Here is a 22,655-nt window from a genome sequence, read left to right as displayed (position 1 = left end):
GTACAAATTTTAGACCAGTCGCGGCATTTGAATGGCTTTTTTACGTGTCTGTTGTGATTGGTTATCGCTAATGTTTTAAGCCAATCATGTTGCAGCTAATGCAGCACGCGGCAAATCAAACATGGCGGCAGAAGCGGCAGACAAGAACTTTACGTGGTCTGATGAAGAAATAAATTTGTTGCTTAATGTAGTTATACTGACCAAGAAATTCAATCGTGTACGTTGCCTCGATCGATGAAGATGGGAAACAATGGCCATTTGCAGCAACGTGTTCGACAAAAGCCCAGCTAATCCCGCCAAAATAGCGATGCAGGCTGCCGCCGCTCGTCTTCTCATATCTGTGAACTGCTTTCTGGGTTTCTTTTGCGTCAAATTTTTAAATTTTTAAAACAAAATGTAACAAAATAGGGGCATAATGCAACAAAATATTTCATTTTTGCTAAGCAGCCAGACAAAATATAACTAGATTCCAGGCCTTAACCGCGCTATCTGTGCAAAAAGTTGCACGGTTCGGGTGTTTACACGAGTCCGTACGAAATATGGAACCGTGCCGGTCAAAAATTTGACCTGCTTTTTTCAGGTCCCAAACTTGCACACTTAGCCGTTCAAAAATTCGTCCAGTTCCGCCGGTCCCGTGTAAACGCAAGGTGGAACCGTGCAAGTTTTTGTCCGTGCAAAACTTTGTCCGGACCCGTGTAAACGGGGTCTTAGTTAATTAAACGCCGGCTGCAAATAAACGCCGCGTACACCCAACCAAGTTTGAAAGAAACGTCGGGGGCGTTTAATTAATCTCAATACAACGTTGGAAGAAAGGATTTTGCAACGGTTAAAATCGGCTTAAAATCTAGCTAAATATTTGTTATGATCATCAGATCATTAGCACTTTTAGTTCGTTGATAGCTTGTTAAGCTTTCATAATAAGGCTATGTTTACACGGGACCGCTCCGGAACGGATCCGGTCCGATTTGCGGACCGCATAGGCCTTCTGTTTACACGGGACCGTTCTTGAACCGGTCCGGGACGAATCCAAAACTGGACCTACTATTTTGCAGGTCCAGTTATGGAACCGTTCCGGACCGGTTCCGGAACGGCCCCGTGTAAACACATGGATCGGTTCCAAACGGTTCCGTGTAAACAGAGGCCGTTCTGGTCCTGTACGGTTCCAAACGGTTGCGGTCCGGACCCGTGTAAACGTAGCCTAAGAATTGCAATTCGCTGGTTTAGTATTCTCACCAAATGTTAATTAGCCTAGAGGCGTGCACTTGCACGTGCACTTCGATCGCAAGTCCATCAAAAACACCAATTATGACGTCAAAAAACTCAAAGTTCGCTCCATTCCAGTGCGCGGTCATTGTGGAAACGTTTTCGTGGAACCTGCGGAAATCTAGGGCGCTTTCCATTCGACCAAAAATTCTGGTTTGAGTTTCGGAAAATTCCAGTGGCGAATGGAGCAGCATTTTCCAACTTTTCCAGTTGACTGCACGGAAGGCAAAACAAAATTTGCATATGGTCAGGTAGTGCGTCTAATATGGAAATTTCTACGGTGCACTGAGCACTGAAAATAAACGCCATGAATGACATCGTGGCCACAAATACAGGGACCTTTCAAAAGGCACACTACAAGCAACGAAAACGTCGCCAACCCAAAAAGTTTAATGAGCAAAACAATGGCGTGGCCTGTACGCGCGTTATAAATATTTGTACATTTCTTTGCTGCCGCCTGCAAAACAGCAACGAAAAACAACCGAGTTCACCTAAGTTTTTTATTTGGAGTTTCAAGAATGCTTCCTTAACATATGTAGCTGCTTTCAGCTGCACAAAGGAACTTAGGCTGAGTGTAAAATGGTAGCTTTTTCTAAAATTTCCAGAAAAGAGGACAACCTCGCAAGGTAGACCCAAATTTTCGAAAACAATTTCCGGGAACTTTCAGTTCCATTTGATTTTGCTTCTGGAATTTCCGGAGTTTTCGGTTGAATGGTTCGCATTTCGGAAAGTCGACACTTTCCGGATTTTCTGGAAACTTTCCCAGGAAATTTCTGTACCATTCGTCCTTGTTCCGAAATTTCCGGAATTTTTGGTCGAATGGAAAGCGCCCCTAGTTTTTACTGTATTTCAAAATTTCGGTTCATTCTGGCTGTTGATAAGTTGAAACTTTCGTGCGTTCAAAATATCATACCCCGTCTAGAAATCGTCCAGGTACCCCGCTCGACAACGGGAGTTCCAAAATCACGACCCCGTTGGGCGGCACATACCCGTGGAGGTATTTTAGGGGAGTACCCCCGGGGTACTTCTGGCACAAGAAGCAAGATAACATGCTCCAAGATGACAAAGGAATGTCGTATGTACATCACTGCACTGAAATGTCCGGCTAGCCTTTCCTCACGTTCAATTTCAAACCATTCACAGTGAACAGACGTTTCGTGACTTTAAGTTTTAGTTTGTTTTCGTGAACCGGAAGGTTTCGGGCTGTCAGGTCTTGCTATTATTAGCTTCACGAAACACAAGCCTTGATGTAAACATGAGTACAGTGGAACCCCGATATAACGATCTTCGATATAACGATATTCCCGATATAACGATGAATATGTTATGTCCCGGCAATAGTAAAATGTATGGGACGGAACCCCGATATAACGATTCCTCGATATAACGATATAATTTTACTGCCCCCTTGGCATATCGTTATATCGGGGTTCCACTGTATAAATGTTATCTAAGTAACAAAGAACTCTCTAGAAAAATAAATACTCGACTGAAAGAAGTTCTACTAGAATGTTATTTAGAACGCCAACCGGAGCGCCGGTAAAGCCTGGTTTTCACTAGCGACGCAAGCACAAGCAAAAGCACAAGCGCGATCACGCAAAAAGGACAAATTTTGATCCTTGTGCTTGTGCTTGCCGCAAGCACAAGAACAAGCATCAAAATGCAATGCGCTTGTGCTTTTGGTTGAGTCGAAACCGTTTTCACGAGAAATAACAGCTGTTATGCTTGCGCTTGTGCTTACGTCGCTAGTGAAAACCAGGCTTAAGGCGACCCTGCCAGGACCTTTGCAAAACAGGAAGGAAAGATCTGAGAGGGAGAACGCGTCTAAAGCCTGAACAGAAAAGGGACAGATGTCAGATGTTACGTGTCGTGCGTTTTGAAATAGCATTTTCCCGGGCATTTGTATTTTCAATTTAGTGAACTGGTCGTCGAGCAATCTCAGTTGAACGTAATTTGCTAGTAAATGGAACAGCTGCAACTTGAAGCATGTTGAAGTGGAATCACTGGTTTATAAACAGGAGCAAGAATGGCTCCCAGGTGCTTTTGCGAAAATTTGCTCTGATTGTATCACGCATAAACCACGGCAAAGCGAATGATTATTCTCGAGAAATTCGAGAAATTCGTTTTAACACTGACAACATAGCGAGTTTATCGACCGAGGAAAATCGCATCTCAATTCACACCGCGTGCTCGACTAGTTCACTAATAAACTGTCAATCCGACAAAAAACAACTCTGACTGGTTCGCAGCCGGTTAGCGGCAATTAAGCGTGATTTATCATTAATCGCGCCACGTTAATAAAAGGCAAGCACAACATAGCGAGTTTACCGACTGAGAAAAATCACATCTCAATTCACACCGCGTGCTCGATTACACTTCCCAAAACGATAAAAACATGCATTCCTTGCGTGACGCGTTACTCGGGATAATTGTCTTTTGTCCATTTAATCATTTATTTATCGACACTGCCATCTAAAATTACGCACTCTCGTACCAGTACCTTTTCCACAGGCGGCCCAGGCTCTCTCGTTAATTATTTGCAACGGTCGTTGTCGGTTCGACTCAAGCGATCGAAAAATATGCTTCATAAATTGACGAATTTGAGATCTTTCGTTCCTAAATTACAATAAACTGTAAGCCATATAAATAAAGATCACTTACCTATTGTTGATTGTCTGTTATTGTGTGATTTTCAGGGGTTTTGGGACGTTTATTCCCCACTTGCCGCTGACGCCCCCTACTAATACCAATATTAATATTAGTAGGGGGCGTCAGCGGCAAGTGGGGAATAAACGTCCCAAAACCCCTGAAAATCACACAATAACAGACAATCAACAATAGGTAAGTGATCTTTATTTATATGGCTTACAGTTTATTGTAATTTAGGAACGAAAGATCTCAAATTCGTCAATTTATGAAGCATATTTTTCGATCGCTTGAGTCGAACCGACAACGACCGTTGCAAATAATTAACGAGAGAGCCTGGGCCGCCTGTGCCTTTTCTAAGTGCGTCAAGGCCCGCACTTTCTAACCTGTGGTTACCACTAGTTTTATCGAAGATTCTAAAAATGGAGAACAGATGTTTTTGTGATTGGTAAGAGATTAGGCTTTGGTAGATTGTGCTAGCATAGTTTTAACAAAAATTTAGCAAAACGAGCATTATTTTAAGATTTTATTTCAGTTTAGCACTGCTAGCATGTAGCAGTGTATTTTATTTCTGTATTGTTTTTGGAAAATATTGAGGTCAGTGCTAAGGCTCACTAAGGCGTCCCAACTTCACTACATGAATTAATTATTTATAAAGTGTAAGCGAACGTGACTCTCGGCTTCGAGGGGTGTTGTGTTACAAAGTTGCGATTTATAAGGGTTTGTGTGGGAAATCAGCGATTTTGGTTCAAAAGGTGGGGCTTTCCACAAGTTGCTCGGCAACTTTTTGGCAACGTTTCATGTTTCGAGCAACTTTTTCCCCTTCGAGCAACTTTTTTAATTTTTCCTCTCGAGCAAATTGTTGCATTTTGAGCAATTTCCGTACCGAAGATCTCCGAAGATTATCCGAGTGTTGTTCAAAGGCAATACGAACGTTTCCGAAGATTAACGAAGTCTGCCGAAGATTTTCGGGGAACATATGAAGACGTTTCAACTTTCGGCTCATTCTGCATTAAAACATTTCAAAACTCGTCATCAAAAATGACGTCATCGATATCTACACGATTTTTCTCAGTTAAAGAAATCCTCGTATTTAACAAATTTTCCCATTTAAATGTTATTTAGATACTTCTTTTGCTGTAAAATTGCATAAAACTGGTTAGAAATCTTACCCTTAAAGGGAAGTAAGCATATATTTAGAGAAATTCTCTTGATTAGAAGCAGCGTTTTGGATTTTTTGGTACAACTTTCGAGCAACTTTCATTATCAGAAGAAACTTTTTTGGAGTTTTGGAGCAACTTTTTGAGAAATTACGGGCAACTTTTTGGGAAATCTCGAGCAACTTGTGGAAAGCCCTATCAAAAGGTATAAAATTAAATATTGGTTTCTTTATTAAATAGTGGAACACCACCAGGCAGTGCAACTCGCCGAAAACCCGAGACGCAGGTAAACAACAAAGAATACAACATGGAAACAAGGTAAGTCGATTTTATTTATAAAATATTTAATTTTATACCTTTTGAACCAAAATCCCTGAGTTCCCATACAAACCCTTATAAATCGCAACTTTGTAACACAACACCGCTCGAAGCCGAGAGTCACGTTCGCTTACACTTTACAAAAAATTAATTCACCTAGTGAACTTGGGTTGCCTGTGGTCAAATATAGTCCGGCAGACTCCAGGTCACACTGTGCATATCTAAGAGTTTTTTTAATTTTTGATTTTAATTTTTTAATTTTTTAATTTTTTTTACTTTTAATTAAATTCACGCACCAGCTAAAATTGAGTCAAGCTATCACGGAAACAAATAAAAGATTAAAGCACAATTACCGCGGTTAACGTTATCTAAAAAATCCGGAAACTAATTTGCTTTTTAAATTGTACTACAGCTATTTTTCTTTTAGGGGCAGGGGTTTGGGCAATTTTTCTAGGCAATATTTTTTTCGCCTTCGGGTTATGGAAAAACAAAATTTAAGAACACCACCACGCAGCGCAACTCGCCGAAAACGCTTGAAAACAACCTGAGACGCAGGTAAACAACAAAGAATACAACAACGTCTAAAATTTTTAAATTTTACTTGGAATACAACAACGAAACGTCTATTTCTTACCTTGTTTCCTTGTTTTCTTGCTACCTTATCACTTCGTTACCTTACGTGATGCTATCCTGAGCCCGCGGATCCGAGCGGGTCAATCACATTCTCGTCCCCATAGCCCTTTCGTTTCTCTTAGCAGGCTAGGCCTTGGCACGAGAAAACGAAGGTCTCTGGGGACATAGAATTTTTGAATTAATCCAATTTTTTTTTATTGGCTGCTTGGAACAAAGAATTCCTAGATCCTCTCTCTCATACATTTTTTTGAAACATCGTGACTGCATACATGAAGACCGGAAGTCCTAGAATCTAGGCCCAGCCGGCTAAGAGAAACGAAAGGGCTATGGGGACGAGAATGGGTCCATCAGAGATGGCATATATGGACTCAGAGATGATCATTCTCGTTCCCAGAGCCCGCGTCCCCCTGGACCAGCGGTCGGGTAGCCTGCGTGGCTGGCGTTCGAAGGGGAGGGATCTAGGAGAAAGGAAGTTCGAGCGCGAAGTGCGATCGTGGGAGGGGGACGCGCGCTCGCGCTCTTTAAAATCCTATGTCATACTGTCATTGGCCGTTCCGAAGTTGCGCAGGGAACTGGGGTGAGTTTCAAATTGTAAGTAATCGATAATCTGACACCACCACATGAAAGATCACAACGAGATCGGTCATTTGACCAAGTTTGATGCTTTCAGGATGAACAGAAACGACGTTATGGACCTTGAAACATGGTTCAAAATCCATACATACTCTCTATTTGCGAGCCAGCGTCCCCCAAAACCATTAGCCTGCGTAGCTGGCGGTATTGTTGGGTTTAGCGCGCGCAAGCAAGCGGCGAAACCGTGACAAGTACGCAGGCTACAAAACCATATAAACTCTTAAAATTTTTATCCATTTTGTAACAGCTGTAAAATCCTGCCAAAAAACCATTATTTGAAAGAAACTAAGATGAAATTACTATGTTTGCCCATTTTAAAGAGTATCACAAAAAAATCATAAAAAATTTAAGAGCCTTGGCCGTGCTTTGTTCTTTATAAAGCACGCAAGGAAGTGACGAGAGCACGAAAGAAGTGTAGGGTGAAACACGTGCCGCAGGCGAGTGTTTCTCCCTTGAGTGCTATCGTGATCACTTCCTTGAGTGCTTTATAACAGAACAAAGCACGGCCAAGGCTTTTTTATTTGTTTTATAATAAAGTTTTGCTTAAAACTTTAGAGAAATTGGATTTAAACAAGATTTAATCCCAGGATGCACGCGCGGAATGGCGTGACGGATCGTACGCGACGGTGTCAAAAGTCTTTTGATCTACAAACTCTTTTTTTTTAAAACGTGTCTGAATTTTTGGAATAGAAGCACGTTAAGCTTTACTTGAGGTCTTATCATTACTTTTTGATAGAGCCTAACCACTCAAACCTTGAAAATTTTCCTCGGTTTGCTAAAACAGCGAGATTTGAAATGATCCACAAGCTGCACGCGCACGCATGTACGCAAACGGTAAAAGATGGCGAGAGCACTCGTAAGCAGCGTGCTTTATTAAAGAAATAAAAAACGATCCCGAGTGCATTGTTGAGTTATATAAGCACTTGGGAATTTTTAAGAACACTCGAGAAGTGCAAAAAACTCGTGTTCTTAAAAACTCGTGTTCTTAAAAATTCCTGCGTGCTTATATAACTCAACAATGCACTCGGGATCGTTTTTTATTTCTTTAATAAAGCACGCTGTTTAAACCAATCAGAACGCTCGTTAGATTGTCACTTTATTATAAATGGTTTTGGGGGACGCTGTCTCAAAATGAGATATGTGGGACGATTAAATGCAGAGGGCCACACAACGTTAGGAAGACTATGGCACAATTCTTTGTCGGATCTCACGTAGCTTGGAGATGCATGTACTAGAACTCACTCGAGGTGTATAAAACAGTAATTTTAAATGCACGGCTAGTACGACGACACTTGTGTTGGACAATTTATTTGGCCGATATTTCGACTAGTCAACTAGTCTTCTACAGGGCCAGAGCTAGAGTGAGATAAAACTTAACGGCTCCTTAAATTTAAATTAAAGTATACAAGTGGATAATACGTAACACGATAGCCATATAAGGAAAAAGCATAAAATACAGCGTCGAGGGTGTAATATATACGTATAAAGGAAATACACGCACTAATAATATATAAAAGATGAAAAAAAAAATGAAATAAAAATAATAATAAACTAAAGCTAACTTTCATATAACGATCTAAAGATATAACAGATCACTGTTCAGAGCGTCTATTGAGGCCATTAGGTTCAAGAGTTTTGCCTCGGTCTATGAGATATGCTTCTCTTGCTTTGCGACGAGAAGTACTTTTAGTGGGTAGCAATTCAAGAGGAACTAGAGACATGTCTGATGTGCAGTGACCTGGCATGTTGAAATGAGTAGGGACTGCAGTGGCTGCTTTCTTGTGCCTTGGATTATTGCTGGCCTGCCTGTGCTCAGTGAAACGTTCCCGAAGAGTACGTTTTGTTTCTCCTACATATTGTTTATTACATCTTTTACATTCTATCATATATACAAGGTTAAAATATAAAAAAATGGTTTAAACAGATCTAAAAATATAAAAGGATACTCTAAATTTTCGATCGCCTTCTGCGGTCTTCTTCAGAGAATGATGGATTTTGCAAGGTTCGCAGAATTCCAATAAGTTGCATTGACGTTATTGTTCGTTGCCCCCCTGGGGAGCAACTAGCGATGCGTAAACCCTTGGGAAGGGCGCTCTTTCGTTTATAGTGTTTTTGTCGAGGAAAGAATGTAAAGACTCCAGAAACAGTCTTTTGTTCTTGCTGCTTACACCTGTTTCAAGAATTTCGGCGTAACTTGGATGTATGTCGTGGCCGATTTCTGCATGTTGTTTAATTGCGGAGTTGATATTTCCGTTTGTTCCGGGCTTGTGTTCGGCTCCTCGCGATTTCCAGCCTCTTTTGCTTTCCCCAACGTATGCAAATAAGCATGTCCTGCAAGTCACTTTGTATACAATTCCTTTCAACCGCTCTTTATTCGGTCGGTCCTTGGGCTTTTTGAAGATATTTCCTAACGTTCGTTCTGGTTTAAACGCTGTCGGAGCAACTACAGAATGCAGGGCCACTTCGGTCCACCGTGTCGGCGCTACGCTGTCTTGGTGTTTTCGCGGTTCAAAATCCGTCGAACGCGCTCCGACACTCCTTTCACATACGGGATGGACGTGTATGCCTTCGGATTCTCCTGGGTTCTTGGTTGCGTGTTTGTTTTGTTTGATTCGCCAGCTGACTTGATGAAGCTCTCGGGATAACCGTTAGTTTTTAAGTCATTAATAACGCGTTGTTTCTCGTTTTGTCTTTGCGCGGTTGTTGATGGAATGCACTTAGCTCGGTCCATTAGAGTCTTAACGACAGCTCTCTTGCTTTGCGCTGGGCTGTGTGAATGGAAGTCTAAATACTTGCTCGTATGTGTGGTCTTGCGGTATACACCCACTTCGATCCTACCATCCTCATTAACGGTGTTGTTGGTGTCCAGGAAGGCTATGCTGTTCTTGCCCATAGTTGTTGTAGGCATCTCCACTGTAAACTGAATGTTGGCGTTTATCGAGACTGTTTCTGGAGTCTTTACATTCTTTCCTCGACAAAAACACTATAAACGAAAGAGCGCCCTTCCCAAGGGTCTACGCATCGCTAGTTGCTCCCCAGGGGGGCAACGAACAATAACGTCAATGCAACTTATTAGAATTCTGCGAACCTTGCAAAATCCATCATTCTCTGAAGAAGACCGCAGAAGGCGATCGAAAATTTAGAGTATCCTTTTATATTTTTAGATCTGTTTAAACCATTTTTTTTATATTTTAAGCTATGACCACAGATCGCTCCAGCAGTTTTATATACAAGGTTAGTTAAGTTGCATGTTATGTGATGTTTAATCTGTCTGACTTCGTTAGTACTGCTGAAGGTATATGTAGTTTTGCCATCTTCGATATGGGGGCAAGTGAGGCATCCATGATTTGTGTTACAGCGGAAGGTGCCGGGTGGCGGTTGACTGCATTGGTTAGGGCTTTTAAGTTTCGCTCGGAGGAGTAATCTCGAAGGTTGGGAGAGCGCCGGTAAGATACCACGGGTGTTTTTTTGAAGATTTCTTTACAGTTGGAAGAGGAGTGAAGAAGAGCTTGTTTGTTGTTAAGTATTTTCTGAATGTTACGAAGTGCTAGATTGTATGTGATTACTAAAGGAACTCTATCAGATCGTGTTTCGCGAGTGTGTTCTTGCAAAGACTCTGCCCATGATAATGAGAGTCGCGAGTCGGGACGTTTGTATGAATTTTTAACCATGTTTCAAGGTCGATAACTTCGTTTCTGTTCATCCTGAAAGCATCAAACTTGGTCAAATGACCAATCTCACCATGATCTTTCATTTGGTGGTGTCAGATTATCGATTGCTTGAAATTTGAAACTCGCCCCAGTTCCCTGCTCATTTTCGGAACGGCCAATACGTCACATCTGTCACGTGTTTTTTTATAGAACTTGGACCGGCATGCAGCTCGGCTTTCTCAGCAGCTTGCCTGTCCCCACCGTACCCACTGGACTTTCACTGGAAGGTCTTCGTATTGACGGTGTCTCTGATTCGTCTTTGTTTCTAGAGAAACAGAAAAGCGGCAGGATATTCGCAATTATGCCGGTTCCTTCTGAACCAAATTCTGTGTGCTTAGTAACAAAAAACGAGGAACCTGCTGTGCAGCAAGCCGAGCAAGGATACGACGAGCTCTTTGATCCGCCATTGGAATCCAGATACCAATGTTCTCTCTGTCATTTGGGACTGCGAGAACCCGTCCAAACAAGTTGCGGCCACAGGTTCTGTAGAGGCTGCATTGAAAGTTCCATGAGGTAAGCTAAATTGCAAGAAGGGGTATAGAACGGTCAGTTCGAGACTTCGCGAAACGGCAAGACTCTTGTTTAAAAATTCGAGACGTAGTCACAGAGGAGTTGATCTATTGTCGGACATCAAAACTTTATTTCACGGACACCTACACTTTTGTTGCGTGTGTGAGCGGTTGTAAGGCTGAAAAAAGACAAAGAAATATCAACTAGCTCACCTAAAGAAGTAGTTAGTGTTCTAATTATTTTTGCCATGGGACTCTAATCAAAGCATTAAAAACCGCCCACGCGATCGGAAATCATGACATTTGTTTAAGGCTGGTTTTCATATGTCGGCAAAATCCCAGATGATCGGGGATTTTACCGTTTCCAGACCATCCCAGATTTTGCCGTATATCGGCAAAATCTGGGAACAGAGTCGCCTTGATCGGCAGTGACAGAGGCCATTTTTAGTTGTGAGGGGCGGTAAGAGACTGGAGCCGACGTCCCCAACACTAAGAATTGGAGTTTTCATATATCTTGAATGATTGCCGACCATCGCAGAAATCTGGGATGCGTCGGGAAAATAGAAACCCTCCCAATTCTCCAGATTTGTCCCTGACCATCCCACATGCTCGGGGATATTTACGATTTCAAGTGTTCATTAGTCGGCAAAATCTGGGTTGGTGGGGAAACAGTGAAATCCCCGATCGTCTGGGATTTTCCCAACATATGAAAACCAGGCTTTAGTTTTGTTTCAGTTGTTTGGGACATGAGGCATTCACTAGGCTTTTAGCCAGGAGGCCGTCCGTCTGTCCAAAGGATGGCCACTTTTCAGAAATAGGAGATTTTCGATGACCTGTTTTGTGTGGTATTTTACGAATTTCTGTGCTAAATGTAACAAAACATGTGTCTATAACTTTAAAAAATTACGTTCCTTTTTGCTCTCAAGAGTTGTTTTAGCCTTGCTGGCGTGTTTTTCTTTTTCTGTTTACGCTTTTTTAGCATGTTTTCTAACTGTTGTGTTCTTCTCGTGAATCAAAAGTACAATTGTAGAGCGGAGGGAAAGAACGGCCCCTGGACTTTCTGGCTAAATCGAACATCATCAAAACAGCTCCAAATTGCGCATGCAGGTTTGTTTACGTGTGCTTAACACTGTCCTGTGTTGCATTTGGCTGGTCTTTTCTTCGTTTTTCAGAAATAATGTATGCAAAAAAAGGCATTTTGCAAGCTTACGTTCTCCCAGTCAGCTAGCAGTCTGAGTTTTCCAACGCATCGCGTGTACATCTTTCCCTGCAGGGTTTTCTAAGCGTCTACGGAAGGCGAGAAACCATTTTACAAGCATGTCCTCGATTCGCTGCGCATGTTTCTTGTTGATTTGAGTAGAGTAGGACTGGATACTGCATTGTGACGTAAGGTCACATGTTACTACCGAATTAGGTAGGCTGTTGTGAGCACATTCCTTAGAGCTCGTTGAAACAATGAAAACACTTCTGATTGGTCGATCTGTAACGCGCCAAAATTTGAACGTGCGTCGGGATGGTTGTACTGGCCCCTGGGGAATTGAATGTTTGTGCTTTATGCAAATCAAAGATTGTGCAGTTTTTGGATGTATTTCTGTTTAGGGACGACATCAACAGTCTCGGAGCAATTATTTTTCACTTAAATAAGCATGTTTAATGTATCACGATGTTTAACAACAGAGAATGATCCCAAAACAGCACTCATTACAATTACGTGACACGACCTGAATTTGCATAAAACCGCAGACATGTCTAGTCTCCGGTGAATGAATTAACGGTCGAATGACTAACGCCTGGTCGCAGGTTATACAACAAGCTAAGGAATGTGCTCACGTGCGTTTACCTTTTCATTTGACAGCTGTAACCCACGTGACCCAAAACACACGTCTTTGTGGCCAACGGCAACTGTTTTGTGCGGCTCCGAAAAAAACAGTCTACCTAATTCGGTAGTAGAGGCGGCAGAGTTTGAATTGAGCGAAATGGCGGCTTTAAAAGTAAAACGAAGAAGTTTATAGTTTTAGCTCAAGTGCGGCTGCCAGGTGGTTGAAGGACATCATTAAGTCTGAATACCCGTAAGTTTACAGCATCGCTCGAAGAACTGAGTGATGTTTCTGCCTTTGTTTTGTACAACAGCGCTGTTTAGCGCTTCCAAAAAAACGTTGCACAAACCAAGGTAGTTTTGAGCCTGGCGGCCTAAAGCCTAAAACAAGTCAGAGTTTCTTGCAGGAAGCTTTGTCAACGCGAGTTTTGCAGGGTCCGCTTGGGTGCTGCCGCGACAAAGTTGCCGAGAAGTGACCTGGTTTTAGACTTTAAAAAATTCTTTAGAGGTTTGGCAGGGGACCTTCCCTTGCAAAATTTTTTTCTGTGCCTCATTAAATATTCATCAATCAATAAATCAATCAATCGATTCGTGCCTTAGTTTATCTTGTTTTCGCGGGATTTTGTAGATGTGTGATGATGTAAGGAGTGGAGATAGAAGTGAGAGCAAGCCGGCGGCACTTAACTGAAAGCAAAACTAGTATAATGTGACAACACGAGCAAACGTATTCAATCAACAAACAGTCTTTATTTTACCTTCACCTCGGCAAATTACAGCTAACGGTAACAGAGTAAAATAGTCTTGCCCGAAACAACAGAAACTAGCTAACCGCAAGCAGACTGCAGAAAAAGCTAGCTGCAAGCAAGCAAACTGGCGTGAAAGCTTACTGCATTAAAAGCGTGATCTAAAGGTTGAGGCTGACTCTGATCCTAAACTTAACTTGAAACGGCTTAACCCTAATCCCTTGGGGTTAGTGTTAAGTTTTTTTTTTTTTGCGTTAGAGCTAGGCTTTTGCGTTAGGGCTAAGTCTGTAACCCTTATCTGAAACTCTAACCCCGACCCTAAGGCCTTGGGGTTACCTTTTGCATTAGGGCTAGGACTGTAACCCTAAAAATTTAGCTGACTTCATCGTTTTGAGAAACAAAAGGTTTCCTTTGTTTATCATTTGTAAAAGAAAAGACAAAAGACACTGCGCGAGCAAAAACCTTGTCTTTTTGCATGTGTAATTTTTCAAAAACGAAACAAAGACCAGTGAAATGAAAGACAGGACAGTGTTAAGCACACGTAAACAAACCTGCATGCGCAATTTGGAGCTGTTTTGATGATGTTCGATTTAGCCAGAAAGTCCAGGGGCCGTTCTCTCCCTGCGCTCTACAATTAAAGAATCACAAACAAAGCTGCTGTTCAAATGCATTAAGCCGCCATTACATTTATCTGTTTTGATGATTAATACAGTGATTTTCTTAGACATTTGGTCCTTCTGGGAAATTAAATTGAAAGATCTTTGCATTTAAAACATTCAAAATAAGAAAAGAAGTCAATCCATCCTAGCGTTGCAGACGAACAAAACCCTGGTATGGTCCGTCTGCGAACCAGCGCACAAATGTTTGTTCTGGCCCCCTGCGTGTTACCAGGGTTTTCTATAATAACCTCTGATTGGCTCTTGAATAGGGCCGTTCTTTCATGCACCGCGGTTGGTCGAATGGATCTTGTGAAACAATAGTTAACTTTTGATGAATAACAGATACAAAATAAACTTGGCGGTGATCACAGCAGATCAGTGACATCAGTGGAAATTAGCATTTGAAGCGGTAAAAAAGCAGCCAGTTCGAACTACCTGATAAAAAAAGAAAACAATAACGACAAGGAGCATACACAGCTGACAAGCAAAAAAGTCGTGATAGAAATGTTTTTAAAATAATCTACATTAAAAATCTACACAAATTTTGTCTTGTGGTGAAAGAATGTCACACAACGAACATCCACCATCTGTGATGAGAAGCAACACGCCTTGCAACACTATAAAGAGCTGGACCAGGCATTACAAATGCAGAATGCAAGTAGTCAACATCTTCACAGAAAATTTAGGACCAGAGAGAACATTTTGAGAGCTTAAAATAATATATCGCAATATGAATGATCCAAGACTAACCACAATAGTACGGTAACTACAGTTGACTCCCGATAACTCGAACCTTCAAGGGAAATTAAAAATGGTTTGAGTTATCGAGAGTTCGAGTTATCGGGAGTTGAAAACAAATGACCGGAAATAAAGGAAAAAAGGGTGTTTACTGATTTTCTATTCATACAACAGTGTAAACCAATGTACATTTTAAATAAACAAATCTAATAAGAGCATAGAGAAACTGAACGAAAAAAAAGGAACAACATATTTCTAAATCACTCTCAGGTATAAATCAGAGCGTAACGTAAAACAAAGCAAATTAGCTGCGAACTTTGCAGGTTTCAAAGACAGAACAACGCTAATGCTATAGGTAGACTGCGAATACAGCCGCCTCTCATTCGCCCCCACAACAAAGGGCGAAAGCTCTTCGTTGCGGGAGCGAATGAGAGGCGGTAGTATTCGCAGACTATGCTATACTATCGTGTTTTGAGGGGTGTTCTAACTCGTGGACGTTTTTTATTTTAAAATAAATTCAACGTTTTGGACTACAGCACACTGTTTGTTTTGAGTTGTCACGTATTGACAGACATGGTTCGAGTTATCGAGGGTAAAATTATATAGAAAATGACCTGAAGGGAAACGAAAGTTGGTTCGAGTTAGCGGGAGATTCGAGTTATCGAGGGTTCGAGTTACCGAGGGTAAAATTACAGTAAATGTATAACAGAAATCCAGGGGAAATCGATTTTGGTTCGAGTTAGCGCGAGGTTCGAGTTAGCGAGGGTTCGAGTTATCGGGAGTTGACTGTACATATGACAAGTTTAAAACAGAGGTGTCAAAATATACAAATGGGAAACTGTGCAGACCTATGACCTCCACACATTTGCCCGGCACATTTGCTATTTTAATAGCTTGAAAAAGCGACGGTTTTACGGCTCTATTAAACTTAAAATGCCTCCCCCGACAGCATATAGTGCCCTTTCTAAACTAGTGAGAAGCGAAATAAATTGGATGACCAAATCCAATACAGAACGGCAAATGTACAAATTGTGACACTAACGTTTTCCTGTATCGATCTGGTATCTGGTACTCATCGAACGCGTAACTATGGTTTCACGAGATCCACTCAACCAATAATTATGGTGCACAAAAGAACGACCTTATTCAAGAGCCAATCAGAGGTTATTGTAGAAAACCCTGGTAACACGCAGGGGGCCGGAACAAACTTTTGTGTGCGTCTGCAACGCAGGCTACCTTTTCCTTTGCTGCAAAAGATACGAAATTGCCCAATAATGCCTTGCAAACCTACCATTGATTATGACATGTATGCCTATGGATAGTGTCCCATGTTATGCATCGCTATCACTGTTCACAGTGCTATGTTCACAACAATAAAACTTTTTTCCCTGAATATGATTCAATCAAACAAGCTAATTTGAAGAAAGGATAGTTTTGCAAAATATTCAAGGAAAAACAGCGGGTAATAACTTAATTGAAAGGCGTTTACAGCTGTCAGAATCATGGAAATAACATCTAAGAGGCTTCAATTTTTTTCAAGAATTTCTGGGGGGGGGGGGGGGGCATGCCCCCAAACCCCCTTAGGAGGATGGGGCCTGTGGCCCCATATTAAATATGTGGGCCTTCAGCCCACATTAACTTTGAACTCCCACTTTCAAAATCCTAGCTGAAAGTCTGGCGTTTGCAATAAGATAACAAGAAAACTTCAAGCAGTTTATAACCATGCGGTTAATGTTTGACCACCTCTTTCTGTTCTTTGGCGAGAAAGGCACGGCGCCTCACAGTATAAAAAAAATCTTCAGAAAATCAGTCACTTGAGAAACACACAAGTCGTGTTTGCGTGAGTCACGGAGTGTGCGTGACATGAATTTCCTTCACCTCGTCACTTGCTTTAATCCACATGCCTGGCCGGAAAAATTCCTTCTTACGCATGCAAATATTTATTTTGTTCGGAATGTTCAATAAAATAAACCCAAACCAGTTCATGAATGGCATTAAAAAGAAGTCCATTTTACGCCAGAATAAAGAGTAGACAAAGGCCATCCCGTTGTATTTCTTCGTTTAGCGTCGTCCGATGAGCTTTTGCAAGTATTCTTGGTTTCATGTGACGTCATTAAAATTCTAAAATCAATAATCGCAAGACCCGTGAGTTTTTATCCTTTACTGGCTATTAGACGTCCTTAATATATATCATTTTGAAGGTTTTAACTCGATAGCAATCGCCGTCTTTAAGATAGAGCATTTTGAATTTCGGAGTTTCACGCCACACAAGATCCAAGATGGCCGCCACATTCTCTTTAAAAATGCCTTATCTTGCGATTTTTAGCAATCTGAACAGTTGAGGTTTTGCTAGAAGTGGTTATGTGAATGTTAACTTGTTCACGAGGGTGATCTGACCGCTTTTTGTAGCAAAATTCAATGCCAGATTTTTTCATTGATTTGCGGCGGCCATGTTGGAGTCCAACCAGTTTGACTCCAGCATGGAGTTTCCATACTGTGCTCTCTAAATTTGCGTGAAACATTTTCACGGATAACTCAAGTACGGAACAACATACTGACCTGAGACTTGGACAAAAAGTTTATTTAGTAGATTTCTACAACCTGTAATATTCTTGATTTTTTTGACTCAGTGGTTTTGGATTTATTTTTTCGCGGCGTGACAGTGGCGTGACAGTGAAAACCACCTATAAATAAAGCATACCAGACTGTGTGATTCAACAGGAATTTAATTCCCTCCTGGCACGATGACGTGTATCCTGTGCCTTGACACATTCTTGCTGAGCTTGCAATTTTTGTTTCATTTCCCAAAATACATGTAAACTCAAAACAAAAATTGGAATATCCAGAAAACAAGTCGTTGTTTTGCAATATTCAACACGTTCCGGGTAAATTGTACGACTTGTACTCGCTCCGAGCCAAATGCGTGAATAACAAAAATAAATATTTCACACAAACAGAGCGCAGAGTATTCGTAAATATTTTCAAAATAGGTGAATAATTATTTATAGCTACAGGCGAGCGATCGCGTGGCATGGGTCTGACATAGTGGTAATTTTAAATAGCTTGGACATGTCCAAGCGGTCTTTGGTTTCGCTATGTGATTATTCAGTCCTCTTTTCTGGTAAACACTCGAATGACACAAAAATATTCATTTCACTCTAAAGAGAGAGCAGGGTGTTCATGTTAAACGAGTGATCGCTAGTAAACATCAAAACTTGCGTGACCGTGACCAAGAACCCGGCTGGGCCGCGCGGGTCTGGAACGATTTACCGACAAAATGAAATGCCGGCCAGATTATGAACCGGCTGCGCACGGTTAATGAGCTCCCTTTACTACTCTGTCTTCAGTACTTTGGGTGACAGGTAGGCTTTTTATTTCAGTAGTGTAGCAGCTCTCGTATTAAAGCTTGTAATTCTAGTGGTCCTTACATTCACAGTTTCCGGTTTTCAGTCAAGCGTGAGGTTCTTTGTCTTCAGAGTACTCAGATTTAAAAAAAGAGTACCCAGATTTCTAGAGACAATCTAATGATTTCCAAAATAGGCGGAAAGAATACCCTGCATCTCTAGTTGCACCATGCAGCCAGCTTCATGTATACTATATTCTCTTGATACAAAACGCCAAACCGAATTAATGCCATATTTCCAGGGTGGAGTTGAAATCAGATAGTTCGAAGAAGTTCTGGTAAAGATGTTCAATGCCTTTGGATTGGACACAGTCTGAGGATTAATCAAACACTAGTAGGCATTTAAAATTCTTTGAAATTGGATTAAATTTACATGTAACATTGTTAAGAGGCCAAAAGTCTAGATAACCTGAAGGTTGACAGTTGGCAGGTATACCATGCATAGCAACAAAACTAATAAATATATAAAGTAATCGATCAGTCATTGGTATAAACTAGTAAGTACTACCCTCACTTTTCTAGGAATGGCGATTCAAAATGTCCTGAGGATGAGGAGTGTTTTTCAGAGTCGCAGGTAAACATATGTAAATTAAAGATGCAGAAAGTCAAACTGGTTTGAAACTAAAGCATTGAATACAAAAATGTAGTTGTGCACAACAACCTGGTTCAGACACGATTAAGGTAAACCAGGATATTAGTGTGAAGTTTGATTTCAGTTTTTTAACTTTCATTACTCAAGGTATTCTGTTTATATAATAATATAATTTATGTTTTGCCCTTCAGGCTTACCTTGGACTAGTCTGAAAGTTCTAATATGATGAAATACGCTTCTGTCCTATCTGCACCGTTTTAAGACATTAACAAGCAATCTGTATGATAAGAAAAATGCTGTTTACTGTTTTCAAATATCTGAGGCCTCTTTCTAGAGATATTTAAGTTTTTAAAAATTAATATGCAAATTGGCTAAATGATGACACAAACTCAACCAAATTTGGATCAAATATGAAAAAGCGGATATCTCAACCAATTTGTATCGAAAATGTTTGATTCTATGTAGTAACACACTGCTAAGTGTGTTCCACAATATGAGCTTAACAATTTTGTTACCATGGCAACACACTGCATGCCAGACCCCCTGATGCTAAAGGCGTTTCTGGCCAATTTTGCCCTTTCATGTTGATATTTGCCATTGATGCCTCATGTGCGTGATCTGCCATGCATATAAATGGGTTATGTAGTCCAGGTTTATGGCCTGGTTTATTTTTCCAAATTACTAAAATATTGAAAACAAATTGGTGAGGACTGAAAAAGGTGAGTTGCCATGGTAACAGAACTGTTAGTCTGCCAAGTTTCTTGTTTCTGCAGCAAATTTTTGTATTTGACATAAATATTGAGTTGAGTAGATGGCTTCATCAGTCCCCTATAATTTGCAATTTTTACAGAATTTTTAAGCTCAAATATCTCCAGATCTAAAACAGATATTTGAAAACGGAAAAAGCCATTTTAGATTGTTCCTGGAATTCTCTTTGATGCACCTTAAATTGTAAAATGGTGCATTTAGCCTCACTGTGGAATGTTTATTAGCTCCCTTTGCACAAAGGGTTACACTTATTCTTTTTCTTGTCATTAGCTCTTGACTAGTGGTGTAAACTCTCACTAAAATCTTATTTTTTAGAGCTAAAAAATTTTATCAGACCAACTCTCGCTCTTGTACAATTGCTAAAGAAAAGCTGAAAAATACCACCATGGAAAAACCTGACCATCAAAATCACTCTCGTTCACAGTACTTAATCATTTTCCAAACTTTTTTCAACATAATTATTTGCAATTCAGTCACCTCAAATTTCTGTGAAACCACCATGTACTGAGAGACGTGATCAATGTCAGCTTTCTGTGCGATGATAAACAAATGAGTTTCTTCACCGCCAGCATTTGAGTTTGTGGTAGTGGATTGAACATTGTAATTATTATGACATAAGAATTAAATAATATTCTCTTTTTATCATTATCCTCAAACCTCAGATCTTCCCAGACCATTTTGTTAAGCGGGAAGTAATGGCTCGTGAGGTTTTCTGTCAAGCAAAGACACAGCATGGTTGCACATGGAAAGGACCCCTTGAGAAATTACAGGTACATGTGTGGGTACACCTACATTTTATCCTAGATACTGGGCTGCAAATAACAGTCGGTTATTGGACATTGGCCGACCAAAAGTTGCTCGTGTCCGATGAAATCCCTAGTGTGGTCAGACATGATGTCTGAACAATTTTTTGATCGTAAATCATTTTATGGCAACAATGAATGTAAATCTGTCCGACCACAATTTTGTTTTGTCTGACCAAGGTGACGTCTTAGTAGGACATAATTTTATGTCCTTTCAAGTGAAAAAAATTATTTGCAGCCCTGTAGATATAATGCCGTGTTTCAGTATTCACTTGGATTGCATGATATGGATATCGTTTATTTTTTATTATGTGTATGTATAGTCACCACATCCACTACATTGAAATTTTGTAGTTTTGGTAAATAAGTTCATTCTTGTATCATTTAATATATAATTTATTATTGCACTGTCACCTGAGAAGAATCTTTAGCAGTTTAGGCCAGTTCTAAAGTGAAAGAGTCAAGACCCTTCAATCGTGTTGCACATTTAGTGTAGATAGGGAAAGTACAGTTAAACTGGATGTTTTTTTGATGGGATTTCTCAGCAATGTTGTGGCACAATGTTCCAATATTGCAATATTGATTGGCAGTTTGCACAGCACAACTTGCAACTTTCAACTCAAAGTTGTTCTAGCAAGTTGTCAAGTTCGGGTTTTCATTTTCCCCACATAAAAGATATTAATTCCACCTCTCATTCAAAGAAGGAAATAACAATTTTTCCATGGTCGACTGTTTATCAACAGATGGTGGAAATATATAGAGACAGGTTTACCGGTAGTTCAATCAAATCACCAAACTGGGAAACAGGCTTTGAAGTTAGGCATAACTTGCAGAGCAAATTTGAATTTTTAAGTGCAATTCTTTTTTGGGGGGATTTGAACTGAGCCTGTTGCTAATTTGTTGCAGTCTGTTAATAAACAGTCAACAATAGGGCAAATTTATTTCCCCCTTTTTTGAAGCAGAGGAAAAATTATTGTTGAAACCAGAACTTGGCAACTTGCAAGAGTAAAGTTTAATTGAAACTGACACCTAATGTGAACAATGCAATAGAGTGAATTCGTGTAACCCGTTTTTTATATGTTAATGAGTCGTATAATATTCTAATGTTCGTGTACAATAAAACAATACACGAGTGGTCAGAAAACCTCAAAGAAATCACTTTACTAGTTATACAGAAAATAAGTATAAACAGGACGTTTAAGCACTTCAAGAACATGTTCAACCTAAATCGAAAAATTAGCGGTCTGGTTCAAATCACACAGGATTTAGTCATTTCGCGTTGTTGTTTTTCAGAAGATGGGAAAGAAATTTGCCAAGAGTAATAGAACACGTGCACAGCTATTTTCTTGCTCATTAAACCTTTTGTTTGCTAAACAAAAAGTGTTTGTCATCGTGATTTGCTAAAGATCCCCATTGGATTGCTCTCGCAGAATTGTGTTACAGTCAAGTTTAATTTGTTTTTCTTTACGGGATGTTGAATATAAAATGTTTGTCTAAAATCGCAAGACAATTCAAGGCATGAAAAATTTTAAGCCCCGTTATCTGTTTTGGTTTTTACATATTGGTAAATGCTTGAATTTTAACCTGACTTCCACATGCAGATAATTACGATTTGTCCGCAATTTTCTGTTTTCCTGTACAGCTCATTTAAATAATACACGGCGCATTTGCATATAAAAAACGGGTTACACGAATTCACTCTAATAACAAGCATGTTTAGGTGAAACATGTTTCGTTGAAACATGTTTATTCTAAACATGTTTCGGGTTAAATGTGAATGCAGCCTGAACGCAACTTAGATTTGGTCGCCAATACAAGCACTTTGTTTAATATCAAAGCATGGTGCCTGTTTATGTTGAAAAAATTAGTGTGTTCAAGATCACATAGAGACAGACAAGATACTGTACGGCTGTTTATTCAGTCTTTTTATTTTCAATTCTATGAACTGCCTTGCACGATTGTAATCAATGCCTTGTGAATGTGAAAGTTGCAACGCAAGCACATTCCTAGACACGAACGTAATGGTGTTTAGTAGTAGATAAATACATGTATGAGCGGGAGATCTGTATGGGCATTTACAATGGCGAGCCAATAGGCGAGCCATTGTAAACGGCCATAGAGATTGGATGCGAATATTTTATTCTACTTGTGAAATGAAAACAATAAATTGAATGTAAAGTATTGTTATTCGATTCGGTAGAGATCTGTATCAAAAGTTAATGAATACTAATTAGCTGAGCAGGAGTTTGTATCAAAAGTTA

At 40.3% G+C, this 22,655-nt stretch overlaps 1 protein-coding gene across 1 annotated transcript in view; it reads left to right on the top strand.

Annotated features, from left to right (window-relative positions):
- Positions 1-10,578: 10,578 nt before the first annotated feature.
- The window catches only part of LOC144633472 (TNF receptor-associated factor 6-like), a 36,925-nt gene continuing 24,848 nt past the window's right edge, over positions 10,579-22,655 (top strand). The window contains exons 1-3 of the mRNA XM_078492334.1: positions 10,579-10,876; positions 18,754-18,805; positions 20,254-20,361. Coding sequence (XP_078348460.1) covers positions 10,665-10,876; positions 18,754-18,805; positions 20,254-20,361 — 372 coding nt within the window. The 5' untranslated portion in view covers positions 10,579-10,664. The remainder of the gene's footprint in view (positions 10,877-18,753; positions 18,806-20,253; positions 20,362-22,655) is intronic.

The sequence above is a fragment of the Oculina patagonica genome, chromosome 12, assembly GCF_052425735.1.
Source record: "Oculina patagonica isolate OP01 chromosome 12, crgOcupat, whole genome shotgun sequence".
In the NCBI taxonomy this organism is placed as follows: Eukaryota; Metazoa; Cnidaria; class Anthozoa; order Scleractinia; family Oculinidae; genus Oculina; species Oculina patagonica.
Note: the sequence above shows the minus strand (reverse complement) of the source record. Positions and strands in the feature narration are given on the sequence as shown.